Consider the following 22643-nt stretch of genomic DNA (forward strand, 5'->3'; position numbering starts at 1 on the left):
ATATTTTGGCTTTGATCTTTTCTATTTTCTTGTTTTCTCGCTTCTAGCTAGAATATGAAATCATATGCTTATTATGAAACTGTGTCACTGAACGTGAAAGAAAACTACCACAACCTTGTTAAGTAGATTAACCATGCAGCTTTCTGGCAACAACGCCATGGCTAAACAAATCTGATGATCTTTGGGTGCATTTCCATACCACTCCACATCTTTGAAAAAGGGCTCAATTCAGATTGGCTCTATTGCATTGCTATCTAATGTTAACTGCTGGTGGAGAGAATGTCACCAAGAAGGACATGCATGTGTCAGAAAGATACACAGTTCTGCATCACATCGCTGAGAAAACCTTGAAATGGTTGTCTTAAATGTTCCAGAATTATCCCGGAAAATCCGTTCTGGCAAAAATTTACTTTCACTATAACTAATGTTTGTGCCAATAAAAAAAAAAAATTAATATACAAAACAAAACTATACTCAGCTTAGATGTAACATCATTATACACTTATGTGCCTATTAATAAATATTTAAATTTACTCCATATTTACTAGAAAAAAAAATCATTAACTTACAACATTGTAATAAAAATCACTTATTTTCACTTCAATAATAATTTATACAAGCAAAATGTTGGTCTCTTTATTATGGATAACCCTCTTAGTGGAATACTATTCTGCCTTTTCTTAGAATTTCTACAATCTGGCCCTTTTAATTTTCTATTACCTTCAAACACAAAATACTTTAGATATATCAATATTTTAATCTTTATTTCTGAAAACACACAAAAAGAATATTAAAACCAAATTAGACAGTCGAACCTTCTATAAAGTTTACCTATAAAACAGAGCAATTACAATATAATTTCTAGACGTATGATAAAATCCAACAATAATTTATCCTTCAAAGTTCACCACAAAACTACACACAAAAATAATTACATACATTTCTACTCTCATACCATATTAACAAAATAATTACATTTCTACTCTCATACCATATTAACAAAATAATTACATTTCTACTCTCATACCATATTAACAAAATAATTACATACATTTCTACTCTCATACCATATTAACAAAATAATTACATACATTTCTACTCTCATACCATATTAACAAAATAATTACATACATTTCTACTCTCATACCATATTAACAAAATAATTACATACATTTCTACTCTCATAGCATATTAACAAAATAATTACATACATTTCTACTCTCATAGCATATTAACAAAATAATTACATACATTTCTACTCTCATACCATATTAAAAAAATAATTACATACATTTCTACTCTCATACCATATTAAAAAAATAATTACATACATTTCTACTCTCATAGCATATTAACAAAATAATTACATACATTTCTACTCTCATACCATATTAACAAAATAATTACATACATTTCTACTCTCATACCATATTAACAAAATAAAAACAGGAATGATAATCGGTTTCTATCTACATGAATTCAGAATCGTTGAGCAGGGCAAAGGTTTTTCACGGAGCACTAACAAGATAATTTCTAAAATAAATATGAAAAACATTAATTTCAAATTTTAACACTAACTAATGATAATGTTGTCACCCATTTTTTGTTTAATCAAAATTCGTTGTATTTTTTTAATTTATCTTTTATTTTCTTTTTCATGAATCATCCTAAAACTCTTTACATCTGTAGTTATGTATCATATTTCTTTCCGGTAAAAAAAAAAGATCAACAATTAAATGTCAGCAGCCATTTAATTTTTCCATATAAAGGATTTGGTCATATTTAAGAAAGGGTTTCTGGAGCCCCACAGCGTCACCCACGGAGCCCTAGGAAAACCCTGGTTTATAATATCTGGACGAAGAATTCAAATACATCACAAATTCTTTGAAAACATTGCAATATCCCACATATTTATACTAAATGCTAAGAAAAAAGACACAAATATTTTTCAGAAACAAAAATCATATACACCAGATACTTCTTTCACAAACAGACATTTTCTTCTATCCACTTACACCAATAATACAATAATTTGCAACACTCTAAAGAAACTAGGAATTCTAATAACAAAAATCACATCACAAATTAAAAAACATAAAAGAAAAGTATTTTTTTTAAATCCATATCTAATACATATATATATATATATATATATATATATATATATATATACATACACTGCCCTGTGTCATAATTGTCATCAGATGTACATTGGTGAAACTCAACGTGAACTATAGAAAAGGATTAATGAAAATAAAGAGATTTAAAAAAAAAAAAAAGCAATTCCCTGAATGTATTATTCTCGCATTCATTGCAGCATGATTATTCTTTTAACTTATTAATTTCATTTTAAATAAAACGAAGGCTTTTCGAATCAGCAACCATTACAAACTCAAAAAACCCTAAACCGGCTTCTACAATTTATCTCCTTTAATTGATAAACTTATATTAAAAGAACAAAACTTAAATTTTGATACAGGTTAACTAACTTCCATCACAGCAAATAATATCGATGATAAAATTTTAAAAAATCAATCAATAAATAATAACCAAAAAAAAACCTCATTTAACATTGATTTCTAATGACTATATTTATCCCTAAAAAAAAAAAAAAAGAACAGAAACAGCATATCTTAAATTCTAACAGCTATGTCATTTTAAAAAATCCACTTATTCCATGCCATAAACGCTATACATACTTTGAATGCTTACGGCTATTTTTTTCATAAAAAAAAAAATAAAACAAAAAAAAAAAAAACATCGATTTCACATCACAATTATAATATACTTTCAAATACTTTACTTGTATTTCATTTCTTTAAATCAATCATCCCAAGGAATCTTTATCATTATATAAAAGGAACTTTGTGTGTCTGTGAGTTTGTTCTCTATTTTTTTAAATCTGCACAACATACAATATCCGTGACGAAAAAGAAAAAAAAATCGTATTCCAAAAATCACGTAAATTGATCAAGTAGATTTAATTTTATAAAATCATTTTTTATGAGTAACCAAGGAGTGACTGCCTTGCCAACCACTTTGGAGAAGAAAAAAATAATTCAAATTTGCAAGATTTTTGTTGTAATGCCTACAAATTCCTATTAATTACTTAAACATGATTTTCTTTATATAAAAAAAAACTACTTGATCAATTTATATGATTTTTGGAACATGGCATTTTCATTTCATCACAGGTACATACATCACACAGATTTTTCTTTATTTTTTTATTTTTAAATAGCCGGAATTCTGGACAAAGTTTGAAAATTAAAGCATACACCATTGCAGAACTAAAAAAGCAAAAAAAAAAAAAAAAAAAAAAAAAAAAAAGACAACTTACAACTTATGGCATACAGAATGTCTGCATTTTTTTTTTTTTTAGCACAATCTGCTTATGGTTGAAATCGACGCCCCAACCTCAAAATGGGGGAGCACAATGCCCAACATTTACTCATTTGTCAAGTCAGTTCTGGTGCCCCCCCCTCCTCGACTCTAGAATGGTAACACGCATTTTACAATTGCTTTTGATAAATTCCTCAGTCAATTCATAATACAAACAAAACAAAGTTTACAATTTTTTGTCTCCAACTTGAAGTAATCAAAACAATCGTAGTCATATTCCAAATGCATTTTCTACCCACACCTGACTTACATCACATTACCATTTAAGCTATCATATCTATTCATCATCTTGCTTTTCCTAAATTCCGTCAGGATAGGTATTTATCTCCCTCCTATGGCGGGACGATGTGACACAAGGTTTAGAGGATGCGATTGAAGAGCTAGCACCCCATGAGTATTTGGCTTACAAAACATGCCTGGGCAGCCCCAATCAGCATTCTCCATTAGGGGCGCCTCAGGCTATTAGTAATAAACTAATCCCTTCTCAACAAGAGAGGGTAAAGTTTGGATGGGTTGACCTTTTAGAACTGCAAAGGACCAGCAACGGGGAAGAGGTCAATAAACAGAGTCTAGACTGTTGGGTTTGGCACCGAGGGAAAAAATATCTCGTAAGAAAGCCATATTTAATTTAACCAGTGTTGTTTATCTATGTTTATAAAATTGCATGCAAATTCCAAAACTTTCTATCTTTTAAGTCATAAGAGGATAAATCTGGAAGCGACTTTCGTCAGTTTAATAGCTTTCAAATTTTAAAGAATTTTAAAGCAATTTATTCATTTTTATTTTTTCAATTATTAACAGAAAGATCAAAATGGTTGACTTTTTTTACAAACCGAAATGCATTATGGTGTTTTCAATGTATAAAAATAATTGTTAATATTTATAAAAATAGTATCATTATAAAAAGTAATTAAGTTAAAATTGAGCTCTCTTTAGAATTTAGAAAAAGCATTCATCTTTAGTTCAAAATGCAATATTCCGACTTCCTGTTGTTGAACACTCTCTGTTTACTGTATATGCTTGTGGACTTTGCACTTCTAGGTACTTAGTTTTCCGCAATTCCTGTGTTAATTACTGGTAGCCTAGACGTAAAATGCTAGCCTATGGAATCAAGGTTCACTTTGTAACTGGGTCTGAATTTTTCAACTGGTAGTAATTGTCGCTCCTACACTGATGATTGCGTAAGCATGAAACACTCGTGTCTGTAGGTATAAAATAATTGTTAATATTTCCATATAGAATTAGTCTCATTTTATATATGTACCACGATTTAAGGACAATGAATGAAGATCCAACACTTTCAACACTTATCATCGAAAAGTGTGAAATCGCCCCTTTTTCAATCATATCGATTGTTTGCTTTCTCTGGTTGGGAACTCTTCTACTTGTGCGGTGATAAAACCTCTCAAATGCACTTGTGATGTTAGGTTGTATAAAGGTGTTAATTTTGGCTAAAATCAGACTGTTCCCTCTTTAATTGGATTTTTTTATCATTACTACTTATCAGAGGCATTCCGATACAAAACCTATCTAAAAACAGACACAAAGTACATGTATTTTAGTATTTTAATGGTGAATGCTCTGACGAACTACAAGCACTTGTACCCCCCCCCAACATAAACACCCCCGACAAACCTGACAAGCAGCTAAATCCCACCCCTACACAATAGAAATCCCTAGGTGTAAGAAAGCCTTCTACTCCAATAGTTTCTTCCCCAGAACTGCTACACTTGGGAACTCCCTTCCGGGATTTTGCTTTTCAACTGTACTGACATGCAGAAGTTCAAGTGTAATGTGAGCAGACATCTTGCTGCTCAACTCCCTTCATAATATCCCTGCAACTTATGTCTCTGATAGTAGCTCCCTACTTCAAAGTGGCACCGTGCCTTGTTTGGAGTGAAAAAAAAAAAAAAAAAAAAATTCAAAAACATTGGTCCAGCTGTTTCGGAGTCCATGAGGAACAAACTCACATACAGTGCCTGCATATTTCATATATATATATATATCCCCCAAAACCTCGGGCTTTGATGAAGGAGAGACTAAATCTTGCTAATATGATTTCTAAAAAGATCTGAAATAAATGTGTATATATATATATATAAATGTGTGTGTATATATATATATATAAATGTGTGTGTATATATATATATATATAAATGTGTGTGTATATATATATATAAACTTTTTGGGTTCATCTGTGAATTATAGTCAATGGAGAAAAACTTTTAGTGTTCCATAAGTTATGAAAAGCAAGGGTGGATCCATGTGTGTCTGCTGAAGAGGGTTGGCCACAGACTTATCATGTTCGTTGTAAAGTGCTGATCTAAATAAAGTTGCACCCATCCTCCATCATCTTCGAATTCAAACATATTTCAAGCTGCTATGGTTGCGTAGACCTAACATCCTAAGATTAAGCAAATATTAACCTCAAATTAGCTGAGATTATGATGTGCTTACATAGATTATGTAAACTTACTTGTAATCATGTTGGCGGTAATTGTATAAAACGCAACTAAATTGAAATTTAGAAATTTACTAGATAAATACAATTTAATGGTGAAATCTGATAGGGACCATGGTTATGAAAGCCGGTTTATCATAATTTTTTATACATTTCCGATGACTTTTTGATTGGGTTTGAAAGATTAAAGCCTAAAGTTAATCTCTAAAAGGGGAAAAATGTGTTTTTACACGTGGAAAAAAAGTTATGGTGAAAAATGTTTTCATGGCGGCTGCAAAAACTAAAAATTCAGCTAAATTTGAAAGCTAAATAAATTAATCACGAAAATCCCTTGAAAGATAAATATTAGTTTTCGTGAAATATTTCAAAGATAATTAGTAATTTAAAGCCTTAAGATACTGAATAATAATAAAAAAAGTTAAAAAAATACCTTATTTTTACTAAAAATAAAAAAAAAAATTTATTATCCCTAAAAAGCGAGGGTTTAGTCACAGAAACCAGCCTTCGTGCAAATTAAAACAAGGCGATGTGCAGAACTTGTATGGAAGCCCAAAATGTCATAAATTGAATTTTATTTTAAACTAACCCGGGTGCCCGGCGTTGCCCGAGTGTTTTGAGGTGTGTGTTGAGCAAAAAAAAAAAAAAAAAAAAAAAAAAGAAAGTGGTCACCCCTTCCTGTAGAAAAATGCCCAGTTGAGGGTGAAGGAATTAATGTTTTTATCCAATTTTACAATATTTGTCGTTTGAAGGGTCGAGCTTCAAAACAATACCAATCTCGTGAAAATCCGTCGCCTCTGTCAAAAGTTTTAGGCATACATACATACATACATACATACATACAGGCAGATGAGATTTATATTATAGATTAAATAGAATACCCGGGTGGGATGCAAATCCTGCCTGTTTTGTTTTTTTTTGTTTTGTTTTTTTACATTGCTGACCATCTATACTTCTGTAAATTAATCGTTAGCAGAAATAATCCAACTTATTACAATTTAATCGTTAATAAATACTGAAAATTTCATTGAAATTGGTTGATTTTGGTGAATTTTTAAGTAAAGAGAGGCGTCAAAATGTTCATACATTTTGGGGATCAGACATTTATTTTTGTACGTAACTAAAACTAACGATAGAGCAGAGATAGATTCACAACGTCTCTTCTGTGATAAAGAGATCGTAAGGAGGAGAAAACAACATCTTTATAAATGAAACGATATAAGTATATTCCCAGGTATTGTTGGGTTGTATGGAGTTTTCTCCCACTGCAAAAACTGTGACACCAGCATCGGAAATTGGGATTGAAAAATCAGCGCCCCTGAGAAGAGGGCACTCTGACCTGTAAAAAGTGCCTGGGCAGTCCTGTCAGGATTCCTTGGTAAGCGCGCCCCAGATGATTAGCAATAAACTAACCTCTTAAAGAGAGAAGGCAACGCCTGGGAGAGTGGATATCGTAGAACTGCACAAGAGCATTACACAGCAATCAACAGGAACCAGATCATTACTGGAATGTTTTACTCTGTTGGTTTTAGGGACCGATGGATCTTCATAAAAAATAAAATAAATAAAAATCACTGTTGTAAAGTAGCTTACGAAAAAAAAAATATACAAGATTGCTGGGAACAGGAAGGCGGTTCTCACCTGTTCCTTTGGGGTCCTTCTTCATTAATAATCAAGTATCTTAAGTTAATGACATCAAGAATTTTTTTTTTTTTTTTGTTGATTTTAACTAATAAATTGTGTTTATTAAAGCTAAAAGGCACTCAAGGATAAAGTTGTCATTTGAGAGATGAACATTTACACGAGGATTAAGAACAATTGGTGGAATGGACCAACTTCAAATATTTTTAGGGATTGTTCAGGATAGGAATATTTGGATTTGAAGATGATAATGTTGTAATCAGCAGGGAAGCAGTCCCAAGTGTGAAGCACTTATGAAGAAGCTCTCTTCTGACTTGGAACGGTAATACATGTCAGGACCCTAACTAAGAGTTATATAAAATTTGCCCTGGACATAACATGAAACTGCAGTCAGATTGTATACACACTTATTTTTTAAAACTAATATTTCACGATTTATCAAAGCGAAAAGGCAATCAAGGATAGGAGTTAATGAGAGTTAATTGTCAGTTGGTAGATGAAGAACTTATGAAGACAATATATGCAGTATTTTTCTTGAAAAAAATAAAAAAATTTTTTTTTTTTTCTTTTAATAAATTTTTCACTTAACTGCTTAATAGAACCCAGGTTGGCGGAAATATTTCAATATTTCGGAAGAAACATCCGCTCTTTCTCAGAAAAAATAATGGGATGTGGGGGAGGGGTGGCATATCCAAGACGCTTGTCATATTTATTTAGCAGCAATGCTTTAAGCAAACTACCGTACCTTATAATTTTGGTTCAATTTGTAATTTAAAGAACAAACAATACTATAATAGCTAAATTGAATTTTGGAAATGATTAAAATAACCAAAAAGTAAAAAAAAAAAAAAAAAAAAAAAGTCAATAATCCATTTAAGTCAACATGTGTGTTTTGCTTCATTACCAGAGAGAGAGAGAGAGAGAGAGAGGGGAGGGAGAAGAGAGAGAAAGAGGAAGAGAGAGAGGGAGAACGAAGATGGGGAGAGAGTAGAAAAGGAGAGAGAGAGAGAGAGAGAGAAATGGATGAAATATTAATCAACTCCTGTTTGGCAAACATCGCACACAATCAAGTAAAGAAAATTTCCAAGTAAAAATCTGACATGTCAATTGCCTCCTTAACATTTAGGAGATAATGTTGCTGTGTAGTTATGTAATAGATGATGTGTGAAAGACAATAATTATTAAAGATATTCTAAATGTCTAGTCATCTTCTATATATAGAAAAGGTAAAACGGCGCGCGCGTTTTTGTATGTCTAGCAAAGGCTTTTTTGCCGGAGTTCTGGGGGAGGGAGGTACTATGTTTTAGAACATTTTATATACTCTCTAGATTATAATATCTACGATTTGCGAATGGACGTCGTCTCTAGATTTATTTTGATCGACTTTTATAAAATTCATGCTGTTCCATCCTCTCGCATGTTTGTTCGTTTTCTTCGTATAAAAGCGAAAACTAAATCGAAAGCAAAGGCAGCTTCCTGGCCTTTCATGCCGGAACGTCCAGAAAGCAATTAGCTTTGATCAATGTGGGGAAAACCCCTCATATCAGACAATTGCTATTCATTTGGACACTTCCTTTTTATGGGGAGTTAGTTTTTCCCAACATCATGGGGACGGCGGAAAGCTGAACTAGCCTTCAGCCTACGTTCATTTCTGCACCTGTTAGCAAGTCAACTTTTTGATTGACCTTGCTAAACTTGAACGCTTTTCACTTCCTATCGCTTCATAGTGTAGCGGTAAGAGGTCACATTTTCTTCCACTTTCTTTTCTGCCTCCCTCCCTACTAACACTTTTTAAAAAATTTTTCACACCTCCAAACACCTGGCCAACGCCAGGTACCCTCGCTAGTACAATATAAATGTAAAGAGATTTGAAAAGAGAAAGAAATGGTGTCTTAGTTAGAAATATTTGATATTAATTTAATGTAAAACAACAATGAAAAAGAGCAAATCTCCCCTTCGTTGTTATTTCAGATCATTTGAAACCACAGCAGAAAATTTTGATCTCCCTCCATCAAGGTCAGAGGTTTTGGGGAAATATCAGACATTTTGTAATTTATATGCAAAACTAGGAAAACAAATGACTATGATTGGAACATTTGATGGCTGTAAAAAAAAGTGCAAAAAACAGGCTCTGAATGATTGATGATCCCCTTATTGTGTTAATATGATTTCAAATGATCTGAAATAATACCAAAAGGAGACTTAATTCCAAACTTCCATTATATTATTTTTATATTAGATACATATCAATGAAAAATATTTCTCATATGTCATATCTCCCCCTCTTTAGTTTTCATAGACAAAATAAATTTCACAGTAAGGATTATTTGATACTAGAGATATTCATAATCGTACACTATTTCCAAAAAGGGTAGTTGTATTTTCTTTTTAAATGAATAGAGAAAGGGTTTTTAATAAAAATATTTAAAAAAAAAAAAAAATTATAGGAGTTTATGTATGTATGTATGTATATATATTTTCGTAACCACAACAAAGGTAGATGTTTCTCGCATGCCTTTCTAGCTAGGGATTTCCCCTTCCTTCCTTCTCTTCAAAAAATGCTCCATTGCCAAAAGTGTGCTTATTCATAAAGTCTGAAGAAATGCTGGTTTTGAAAATTTTTAAACGACATAATGCTTGAAATTGTCGAACTGGACATGGAAACAATTGTAACGTAAATTGAAATACACTTTTTGTTGCCACCAACACCTTGTTTTGAAGTCTTGTTTTTGCTTACACAGTATATAGACACATCTGATTGAACACAACAGTTATTTCTTTTTCCGATCTTTCTGGATATCTTTTCTATTTGCCGAGCAGTCTTTAATTCCAGCAGGCATATTATATAGAACAGCACCCAAAAGTTGTTCTGCCATATTTTTCTCAAGTGCTTTCTATCGGTGCATCCGATTATTGTCAGGAGCAATTGTTGTTCTTTTCTTTTAAGGCTTGGTGTGTTTATTTTTTTAAATTGGCTATAAAGGTGGGTGCAAGAGGGTTGGGAGGTGAATTATGCCTACCAAAATTAAAAAGACTGCTCGGCAAATAGAAAGATATCCAGAAAGATCGGAAAAAGGAATAATTCTGTTGTGTTCAATCAGACGTATCTAAATAATGACGTGCTGCCAATATATATATATATATATATATATATAGTGGCAAAACCAAAAACAACAAGGAATAACTTCATATTTGTATTTTTTTCAGATATTACAATTGTTTCAACATAAATCAGACCATTTTAATGTCATACGTACGAATTTTGTATTTTTTTTTTAGCATATTTGATGAGATGTAAATATGAAAATTTTTAAATGATATAAAATTTAAAATTGTCTGATTAATTTCGAAACAATTGTAATATCTGAAAAAAATACAAATATGAAGTTATTCCTTTTTGTTGTTTTTGGTTTTGCCAGTATATATATATATATATATATATATATATATATATATATATACATACACACACTCGATTACCGAAATGTTAATCATGTTGCTTAATATTTGATTCAATTCACACGGCTTAAATTCTTATTGCTATATGTACATTACCATTGATTAATTGATTTTAAATATATTTGACCTTTGGAATAATCTGCTTAGTGAAAATGTACGCTTTTACAAATATTTTCTATTCTTTATATAAACCAATATTTTTTTTTTTAAGTCAAAAGTTCTTTGCTTAATAAGATATAACAAATAAATAAATAACAATTTTGCTGTATTCTAAAGTCAAAAGTTTTATTCATCTTACCAATCAAAAAACTTTAGCACATTTTACATGTCCGTTTTGTTCACGAGGAACTAACAAAATTTGTATGCCGACATCAGATATTTCCTCCCACGGACTCATCAGAAAAAAATAGAAAGTTCTCAAAGAGTAAGATGCATAGCAATGTAATATGTAAAATTCAGAAAGAACCAACACAGCTCACATTGGTTGTTTTCTAGTGGGTGGCCATCTTGTCTTATAAAGAAAAACTATTACAGCACTAATACCATATTGGCTTAAATTCTGTACGATTCATTTTTGGTTACAGGTTACAAAAAATTATGTATGACATGCCTTAGTTGAGTTTTTTTTTTTTTTTTTTTTAACTAATTATTAGGGCTGTGACAACAGCATATTCATTCCAATTTATTTTACTCTTTAGTATATATCCGTTAATATCTTATGTTTTTATATAGACGGATGTGGTTCTCAGTTGATTAAGTGCATCTAACTGTGTCGGATATATACCAGAGAGTCAAAAGAATGAAAAGAATATTCTGATGTCACAGTCCTACTAATTATATACTTTATGTAAATTGAAATTAAAACTACAGGGAGACATTTTCAAGTTACATGAGTACGGAACTAATCGTATATATAATAATGTGAGTGCATCAAATAGTTGTATTTATATTTTTTTTTTATTTGATTTCATATTAAAATCAGTAATTTTACTTTACTGTTCAATTTAACCATAAAAAAAAAAATACAGAAAGTAAACAAATATAAACTACGCCAGTAATAGATATCGTTTGTCGATCTATCCATAGTATGGATAAAATTTAAATATTTCTATTTGGTGTCTAAATTATTTTTTAACAATTTTAATCAATGGTAAATAAACATTTAGTGATAATCTCTATAATATTCCACTAGTCCGTACGTTACACTTTAAAATTACAATTTTTGAAAGTTAAAACTGCTTCAAAAAATGCCAATTTGGCTTTTAAAAATGTCACTCTGGCAACCCTGGACAAGAATATGAGTGTCCTCCTTTTAATGTAGCCTCGTTTTTGAATATCAGTATAATAATATATGACCGTTGTTGTAGGTGCATAATAAAGGAACTCGTACTAATTTTTATGTGCAGCGACTCTTCAACGATAGAAGTCAGTGAAATGTTAAGGAAAAAAAGGAATATTCAAAAGAAACAAGGCAAAAAAAAGAAAAGTATTATCTGTCAAAAATTGCTGAACTAAAGAAGTAAATTGTAAATTGTCTCTTCAAATGTGATTTTATTATTTGTATTGAACTATGTAGCACAATATTATTTTCTGAATATTTATTGGTATTTATTAATTTATCTCATTTGGGTCAGTTCTATATTTACAATACAATGGATACTATTTTTATTAATAAACTCATTTACTGCGCGTCATTGCTTTGTCTGTCCAAAAAAGACAATTTTTGTATTATCCAGAAAAATATAAACTTTATCAGAACATATTTGTTGATTAAAATATATTTCTTATTCTGTGGAATTTCCACGGGTCCTGATAGTTGACCATATTCCAATAAGCCACGAGTAATTTAAAAAAAATTTTTTCTAATTAAGTTGACATGCTGTTATGGTCCAAGTTGATTTAACTATTTCAAAAATAAATGGACTCGGCCAGACACAATAAAGTTATAACTAAGTGCCACGCTAATTATTGATGGCAGCTATGGCCACAGAATCACACACATACATTCTGTAACATACTTTTTGTTAATTATACCACTGATCCCCCAGTCTAAATTTTTAAATAACTATTTGGCATTTTTTGGTTTCTTTTTCATGATGTTCAAATGTAATCATAAAAGTATGTAGTATCTCATTTTTGGGGGTGTGAGGGGGTTTAACTATAAATTTACCAAAGTTTGTTGTTAAAATTATTGAATTCTGAGTTTAAAAAAAAAAATATTTTTAATTATACACCTTCCTTCCTCTCGATTAATTGCTACTCAGGGCAAGTTTTACTAGTATGGTGCAAATATCATAAAATACACTGCAAGTTTTATTTCAGATTTATGTAATCATGCCCAAATCCTTTTTGTTTTGTTTTTTTTGTTTTTTTTATATTAATGAGTTCTTATTCTTCTGGTGAGTCACGGCAGAAAATATTCAAAAGTGACATAATAATCATATGATTGTTTCTCACTACGAAACAGGTGCTGTCAAGAATTGAACATTTTAGCATGCTGAAAGAAATAAATGGTAAGATGAACAACATCTTGGAATTTAGAATATAAAATTTTTTGTTATATATATATATATATATATATACATACACATACACTAGTAAAACATATATAGTCATCCACATACAGTACTGTTTCATTGCATCACAACTCATCAGTGCGACTAGACTAGCAACTATCTCAAGTCAGAATTGAAACTCAACCATCTATGCAACAGTTAGCGCTTCTCACCGTTACGCTATTTTGCTGCTGCTAAGAGTACGCAAAATTACAAGGTGTTAAACACTGTCCAAACGCCTGGGCTCTATTTATTTGCAAAAAGACTATTGCTTTGTTCACTAACAGCCGTTTATATATCTTGTTATGGTGTAAGTTGATCTATTTCAGGAATAAATGGGCCAATTCAGTCACAATAAATACAGTTACTACTAAGCATTGTGGCAGTTATGGTCACAGAACCCGACGCATGCATTCTGTAGCATACTTCTGTTAAGCACTGTTTGTCTTTATTATTACCGGCTCTTCAAGGCCACAACACATGCACAGAAAAGGAAAATTTGATAAAGATAGCAATAGATAGGTATTTCCATTTGTGGTTTATAGTTCAATTAATAGAAATAATTTTATGAGATGTTTTGTTTTGTTTTTAATTTCATAACTGCAGTAAAGGTGAATGAGTACACATTAAATTGCAATGACCCCAGTAAATGGTAGAGTTCAGAAAATATGATCAAATTATAAATTCATAAATTAGCATATTTGTTTGAAAAAGATATTCATAGTTGCTGCATTTACTTGGTTTTACTGTAGTCTGATAGTTTTAACCACATAAACATTAAGGTGCATGTGCAGTATAATGAAATTTCAAATAAATGCATTTTAGGTAAAATTACGTATTACTTGTTGCAATATTTTGGATATGATAAGGGTATGATCACTGAAAATTGGAAGGTTCTACTTAGAGACACTGGCGATAGGAACTGACAAATCAAATGGAGGCACGCTCTGCTAGCAACCAATCAGAAACCAAAATTGCTCCATAAAAATATTGAATCGTTAGCATTCCAGCACATAATTTTTTTGTGTCAACACAAGAAAGACCTTTTGCTCTTTGCTTGCAAAATTATAAAGTCCAGGACCTGTACAAAACAGCTACCCACTGAAAATTTTCCATCTTCAAGATTTGTACAGAATAGCTACCCATCGGAAACTCTTGAAATTAAACATGGCTTTCAATTCAGGATATGTTATGTCAAAATTAGTGAAAATTACAAAAAAATTATCCAGTAAAAAAAATCTAAAATCTGCTTTCACTATATTTTTTTATAAAAAAAAAAAAAACAAAAATAAAAATAAAAATTAGCAGTCCACCATTCTCTATTTTGAAAAGGTGAATTACAATTATTTTGTCAAAATCATAGACTGCAATTACCTCCCCTGGATTTTAAGAACTCTTCAACATATCAAATACTTTTTATTTTTACTTGTGATTTTCTTTCTACCTATCCCAAGGAAAGAATCAAAATATGTTCAATTGACTCCTACAAAAAAAATAAAATATCCGTACTTCTCCCAAAAGGTATATAATAACACGTGCGTTTCATGTGATGGCCTTTGATAATACAATATATCAATAGTTTTCCGATTGTAAAATCGATAAAGAAAATTCACAGGTTTGATCACTTGAGCCAATACCTACAGTTCTTCTGGTAATTTAATATCTATTCATGAAAAGCAGAAATTCAAATATGTCTATGAATCGGCAAAACCTTGAATACCGCTAAGAAACATGTCGAGAAATGTACAGGCAGTCTCGATCTAATAAAGAAATTATTCTTTTATAACAAGAAAAACTTTCAGCTAATATGTTTGAAAATATCGTTAACCATGATAAATATAACCGAAACGTAGACTGTTCGTTTTCCACATATTGCAACTTTGCCTGTAAACTCCACGGATTTATTTTGGGACTCAAGAACTACAAGGAATGAAAGATTATATTAAATAGTAAAAACAGATATAAATACTAAACAAGTGAATTCAGATTTTTTATATAAAGATATCTTATTAAAATGGAGATTTAGTGTCTGTAAAAACTGACTCAGTTATTTATGTCATACTAGCAAGACCTGTGGAATTTCCACAGAGGACTCATTCATATGTAATATATTGATGTTGGCATTCTGTAGATGTTCAGCGTAAATGGAGATGTTCTGATATTATTGTAGCTATTTTGTTAAAACTGCAAAAGTATTTATCCAAGCTAGCAGGGATGCCCGGCATAGTCAGGTCGTAAAATATGCTTAAATATGATATTTTAATTCTTACAGATTTCGTATATATTATTACAGAGTTAATGTTCTATTTTATAGATTATAAAGTTGCGATTTCAAAAATAAAAAAAATATCTATATGACTTGGGTTCATCAGCTTGAATCGAAACCCAAACTTATATATAAAAAACTTTAGTTCCTTCAGCTATAATCGAAACCAAAACTTATGAAAAATTCTTGATAAAATTATTTATAAAAAAAAAATAGATTACTAAGGAGCCATTAACTAAAATCGAAACCAAGACTTATGAAGAATTCTTGGTAAAATTATTTATAAAAATAATAGATGACTTAAGTGCCATTCGCTATAATCGAAACCCAAACCAAAACTTACGCAGAATTCTTGGTAAAATTATTTATTACAAGAAATGGAAGTACATAACAATTAAACGACTCGGATTAAGTGTGCCACAGAAAATAACACACGCTATCACATTAATATATAGATTATCAATTTATTTGAATGTAAAATCTCAATAAGAAAATTATCATACTGTTAACATCTACATGCTATTGTAATATACAGTCAGGATGAAGGGTTTACAAAGGGGGTGATACCTTTCCGAGTTAGCCTCTAGATGTCTTCTCAACTGGTCTACATACATCTTAGCACCATTTCATGCACAAAATACAGCCTCTCGATAATGAATGAACATCTGTGCATAGTGGTAAGCTACATTTTTTTTTCAAGGTTACCCTCTTAATATACATGGCCATATATAGAACACGGCTGATCTAGTGGAATAAACCTTCACCACAAATTCTGCCATTCCACAGGTAGCAATAATTTCAGTTGCACTCATCGACAAACTGATGATCTGGTCTAGAGAACAATGTGCCTTCGCAAATGATCAGACATATTTGACAACGGAAGAGCCGAATTGCTTCAATTAGGGGATTACCATGAACTACGTGTATGTTTGGCATATTACATCTTTTAGACGACATCTAATAATATTAAACAAAAATTCTTTTAAAATAATCATCAATGTCAGTTAAATATTCTTTGAATGAATAAAACGAATGTCTCTTATCGAAAATTGGAATAATTTAAATCTTAAAAACAAATTTAAATCTTTTAAAAACAAATTTTCTGTTTTTATAATTGTAAAAAAAATAACTCGGTTAAATATTTGCTTTTACATGAAATAAGTTTTCAAAGTTTTTTTTTTATTCAATTTTTTTTTTTTACAAATTTAGAATTCCCTTCTGAGTCCCTGCTTCCCTAACTGTACTGACATGCAGAAGCTCAAGTGTAATGTAAACATACATCTTGCTGCTCAACTCCCTACATAGTACCCCTGCAACTTATGTCCCAGATAGTAGCCCACTAGATGAAAGTGGCACTGTGGCTTGTTTGAGGTGAAAATGCAATAAAATAAAGATAATTACCAGTTTTATTTGTTAAATAAATGTTAATTCTTTAAATAAATATTAATTCTTTAAATAAATGTTAATTCTTTAAATAAATGTTAAATCTTTAAATAAATGTTAAATCTTTAAATAAATGTTAATTCTTTAAATAAATATTAATTCTTTAAATAAATGTTAATTCTTTAAATAAATGTTAATTCTTTAAATAAATGTTAATTCTTTAAATAAATGTTAATTCTTTAAATAAATGTTAATTCTTTAAATAAATGTTAATTCTTTAAATAAATATTAATTCTTTAAATAAATGTTAATTCTTTAAATAAATGTTAATTCTTTAAATAAATGTTAATTCTTTAAATAAATGTTAAATCTTTAAATAAATATTAATTCTTTAAATAAATGTTAATTCTTTAAATAAATGTTAATTCTTTAAATAAATGTTAATTCTTTAAATAAATATTAATTCTTTAAATAAATGTTAATTCTTTAAATAAATGTTAAATCTTTAAATAAATGTTAATTCTTTAAATAAATATTAATTCTTTAAATAAATGTTAATTCTTTAAATACATGTTAATTCTTTAAATAAATGTTAATTCTTTAAATAAATGTTAATTCTTTAAATAAATGTTAATTCTTTAAATAAATGTTAATTCTTTAAATAAATGTTAAATCTTTAAATAAATATTAATTCTTTAAATAAATATTAATTCTTTAAATAAATGTTAATTCTTTAAATAAATGTTAATTCTTTAAATAAATGTTAATTCTTTAAATAAATGTTAATTCTTTTAATAAATGTTAATTCTTTAAATAAATGTTAATTCTTTAAATAAATGTTAATTCTTTAAATAAATGTTAATTCTTTAAATAAATGTTAATTCTTTAAATAAATGTTAATTCTTTAAATAAATGTTAATTCTTTAAATAAATGTTAATTCTTTAAATAAATGTTAATTCTTTAAATAAATGTTAATTCTTTAAATAAATGTTAATTCTTTAAATAAATGTTAATTCTTTAAATAAATGTTAATTCTTTAAATAAATGTTAATTCTTTAAATAAATGTTAATTCTTTAAATAAATGTTAATTCTTTAAATAAATGTTAATTCTTTAAATAAATGTTAATTCTTTAAATAAATGTTAATTCTTTAAATAAATGTTAATTCTTTAAATAAATGTTAATTCTTTAAATAAATGTTAATTCTTTAAATAAATGTTAATTCTTTAAATAAATGTTAATTCTTTAAATAAATATTAATTCTTTAAATAAATGTTAATTCTTTAAATAAATGTTAATTCTTTAAATAAATGTTAATTCTTTAAATAAATGTTAAATCTTTAAATAAATATTAATTCTTTAAATAAATATTAATTCTTTAAATAAATGTTAATTCTTTAAATAAATGTTAATTCTTTAAATAAATGTTAATTCTTTAAATAAATGTTAATTCTTTAAATAAATATTAATTCTTTAAATAAATGTTAATTCTTTAAATAAATGTTAATTCTTTAAATAAATGTTAATTCTTTAAATAAATGTTAATTCTTTAAATAAATGTTAATTCTTTAAATAAATGTTAATTCTTTAAATAAATGTTAATTCTTTAAATAAATGTTAATTCTTTAAATAAATGTTAATTCTTTAAATAAATGTTAATTCTTTAAATAAATGTTAATTCTTTAAATAAATGTTAATTCTTTAAATAAATGTTAATTCTTTAAATAAATGTTAATTCTTTAAATAAATGTTAATTCTTTAAATAAATGTTAATTCTTTAAATAAATGTTAATTCTTTAAATAAATGTTAATTCTTTAAATAAATGTTAATTCTTTAAATAAATGTTAATTCTTTAAATAAATGTTAATCCTTTAAATAAATGTTAATCCTTTAAATAAATGTTAATTCTTTAAATAAATGTTAATTCTTTAAATAAATGTTAATTCTTTAAATAAATGTTAATTCTTTAAATAAATGTTAATTCTTTAAATAAATGTTAATTCTTTAAATAAATGTTAATTCTTTAAATAAATGTTAATTCTTTAAATAAATGTTAATTCTTTAAATAAATGTTAAATCTTTAAATAAATGTTAAATCTTTAAATAAATATTAATTCTTTAAATAAATGTTAATTCTTTAAATAAATGTTAATTCTTTAAATAAATGTTAATCCTTTAAATAAATGTTAATTCTTTAAATAAATGTTAATTCTTTAAATAAATGTTAATTCTTTAAATAAATGTTAATTCTTTAAATAAATGTTAATCCTTTAAATAAATGTTAATTCTTTAAATAAATGTTAATTCTTTAAATAAATGTTAATTCTTTAAATAAATGTTAATTCTTTAAATAAATGTTAATCCTTTAAATAAATGTTAATTCTTTAAATAAATGTTAATTCTTTAAATAAATGTTAATTAAGACACTTTATCAGATCTCCATTACTAACGATTACTACGTTATTGTCCCATTGATTACTGTACACGCAATAACTCTTATCCCCGAGTTGCCTCCGGGCCTTGATAAGTGGTGACTTCCATGTAAAAAAAAAAAAAAAAAATTTACATAAGGACATGTAAGTGCATTAGCATATCTATATTATATTTCTATTCTCTGTTTGCCCATTCTACTTTTTCATAGAAACTACCGGACTGATCTGGCTGAAATTTTGTATGGATCTTTGATATAAGGTGCAGCTAAGTATTATGGCATGCATTCGATGCATGGTTAGAAATTAATAGGATTAGTCATCACAATACCACATTTACTTTAAAAGTTTTAGAAACAACTGGGCCTGTTTAGCTGAAATTTTGTATGAACCTGTTATTATAAGGTGTAACGAACAAAGTATTATGGTATCCATTTAATGCATGGTTAGGGATTAATAGAGGTTAGTATTTAGTATCAAAATGAGACAAATTTAAGTATCAATTTAACTAGCAATTTGACATAAAACACTTATGTTACATCAACAGGCTATAACTTTTGTTAATTTTTAACAGAATGAAAAATCTAGTTATTATATAAATTAAGAATTTTTTTTTTTTTTGGGGGGGGGGGTATATATTTAAAAAAATAAATAAATAAATAAATAAAAAAAAATAAATAAAAATAAAATCTTTCTCACCTTGCCATCTGAATCTTCATGGGGGGGGGGGTATATATATATATTTAATAAAAAAAATAAATAAATAAAAAAAATAAAAATAAAATCTTTCTCACCTTGCCATCTGAATCTTCGGGGGGGGGGGGGGTATATATATTTAAAAAAAATAAATAAATAAAAAAGAAAATAAAATCTTTCTCACCTTGCCATCTGAATCTTCACTAATTCTATAATGGTAAACCCTTCCTTCGTATCGCACGGATATCGACCGTTGGCCGGGACTGCTTTCGCTTTCTCGTACTAGAAAGCTACCATTAATACCGCTGCTTAATAAATATTCCGAAGCATTTCTGGAAATGGGTCCATGGTACCAGGAGAATTTGTCTAAACTGTTGACCGGTGCAATGTAATTGCTCGGCACCCAGCCAATGTCTCCGGCTTTGTTCTTCACTTCGCACCATTCACCTCCCTTATTATAACAAAGGATTGTCATTTGTTCGCCTGCAAAACAAAAAAAAACATAGCAATAAATAAAAAATGCATGAATTAAACATTTATATATATAAAAGGCAAAATGTTTGTTAGTGTGTGCATTTTTTGTGCATGTCCGACAACGGTAGAGGTGGGGTGGGGGGTCATTGTCTCTTAGAACTTTTTATATACTACCTAGATTATAATATCTCTGATTTACGAAACGAGGTCATGTGTATCTTTTATTTCAGCGACTTCTACACGCTATTTAACGATATTTTTTACTCTCCACGTGTTTGTTTGGTTTTTCAGTATAAAAACTAAACTTAATACATAGCAAAATCAGCTCTCTGGCACCAGTGGCAGGGACGTCCAGAAATGCAATCAGCTTTGATCAATGTGGGGGAAAATCCTTGTATCAGACAATTGCTATTCAGTTGGACACTCCCCTTTTTATGGAGAGTTGGTTTTCCCCAACATCTTGGGAAAACGGCCGAAGTTAAGTTTTTCATTCCCCTATCGCATAATGTTTTTTTTTTTTTTTTTTTTTTTTTTTACACAGTGATCACCACTTATCAAGGCCCGGAAGCCACTCAGGGATAAGGGTTATTGCAAGTACATTACGTTAGCGTGGAGATTATGTTTGACATAATGATCAGTTAATCAGTTTAGATGTGAATCTTGTACATATAAATAGGGTGGCTTCCTTCAGTCTGTAAGGGTGTCTGCGCATGGAATTTTTTTTGTGTGTGGCAAGAGTTGTGCAATCTCTATCTACACCTTTCCTGGGTCGACACCAGGGACAAGTGGAGGTTCAGGTCGACTGGAAACAATGCTGAGATAAGCGGAGAGCACATACAGCGCCTAGAATTCCCAAATTGGTACCCATCGAGTACTAGCCAAGCTCAATGTGCTTGGCTTCACTGATCTGATGAGAACCAGTGTGTCAACGTGATTATGCCGTATATATGTTTATATATTCTATATATATGATATATTCTATATATATGATATATTCTATATATATTATATATTCTATATATATTATATATTCTATATATATTATATATTCTATATATATTATATATTCTATATATATTATATATTCTATATATATGATATATTCTATATATATTATATATTCTATATATATTATATATTCTATATATATTATATATTCTATATATATTATATATTCTATATATATTATATATTATATATATATTATATATTCTATATATATTATATATTATATATATATTATATATTCTATATATATTATATATTATATATATATTATATATTATATATATATTATATATTCTATATATATTATATATTATATATATATTATATATTCTATATATATTATATATTATATATATATTATATATTCTATATACAAATATATAAACATATACATATATATATTATATATTCTATATACAAATATATAAACATATACACGTACCTAACTTTATATAGAAACAGATAAACTCAACCATTTTTTTTTTTAAATAACTATGAAAGCTGCATGGGGCAAGCAATATACACCATCTTTTAAAAAGCTACACACAATCGGCCATAATTGAATAAAAGGCTGAAGGTAAATCGATTTTCATTTTGTCAATACAATTTCTACATTCTAGAGAACTAATAAAGATGTCGCATCCAAAGGAAAATGTTTTTTTTTTTGAAAACTGCAACATTTATGAAAGAAGCACTGCAATTATACAAATAAATTATGAAGATAATGTAGTTTGCTTAAATCATTGTTTAGAGTATATAAAAGGTAATTTATGGAAGGCAATACAATGTTGAGGTGTAACGGATCGACAAAAACTTGAACAAATTAAGACATTTAACAATGAAATAACCTAAGCAGAATTACCTTTTATC

General features: G+C 28.5%; 1 protein-coding gene across 2 annotated transcripts in view; it reads right to left on the reverse strand.

Moving 5' to 3' along the window:
* The window catches only part of LOC145291919 (uncharacterized), a 411504-nt gene that overhangs the window by 140504 nt on the left and 248357 nt on the right, over positions 1-22643 (reverse strand). For both annotated transcript variants that reach the window (XM_080137767.1, XM_080137768.1), the window contains exon 3: positions 20476-20774. In XM_080137767.1, coding sequence (XP_079993893.1) covers positions 20476-20774 — 299 coding nt within the window. The remainder of the gene's footprint in view (positions 1-20475; positions 20775-22643) is intronic.

The sequence above is a fragment of the Euprymna scolopes genome, chromosome 13, assembly GCF_053919585.1.
Source record: "Euprymna scolopes isolate OS-2025 chromosome 13, ASM5391958v1, whole genome shotgun sequence".
Lineage (NCBI taxonomy): Eukaryota > Metazoa > Mollusca > Cephalopoda > Sepiida > Sepiolidae > Euprymna > Euprymna scolopes.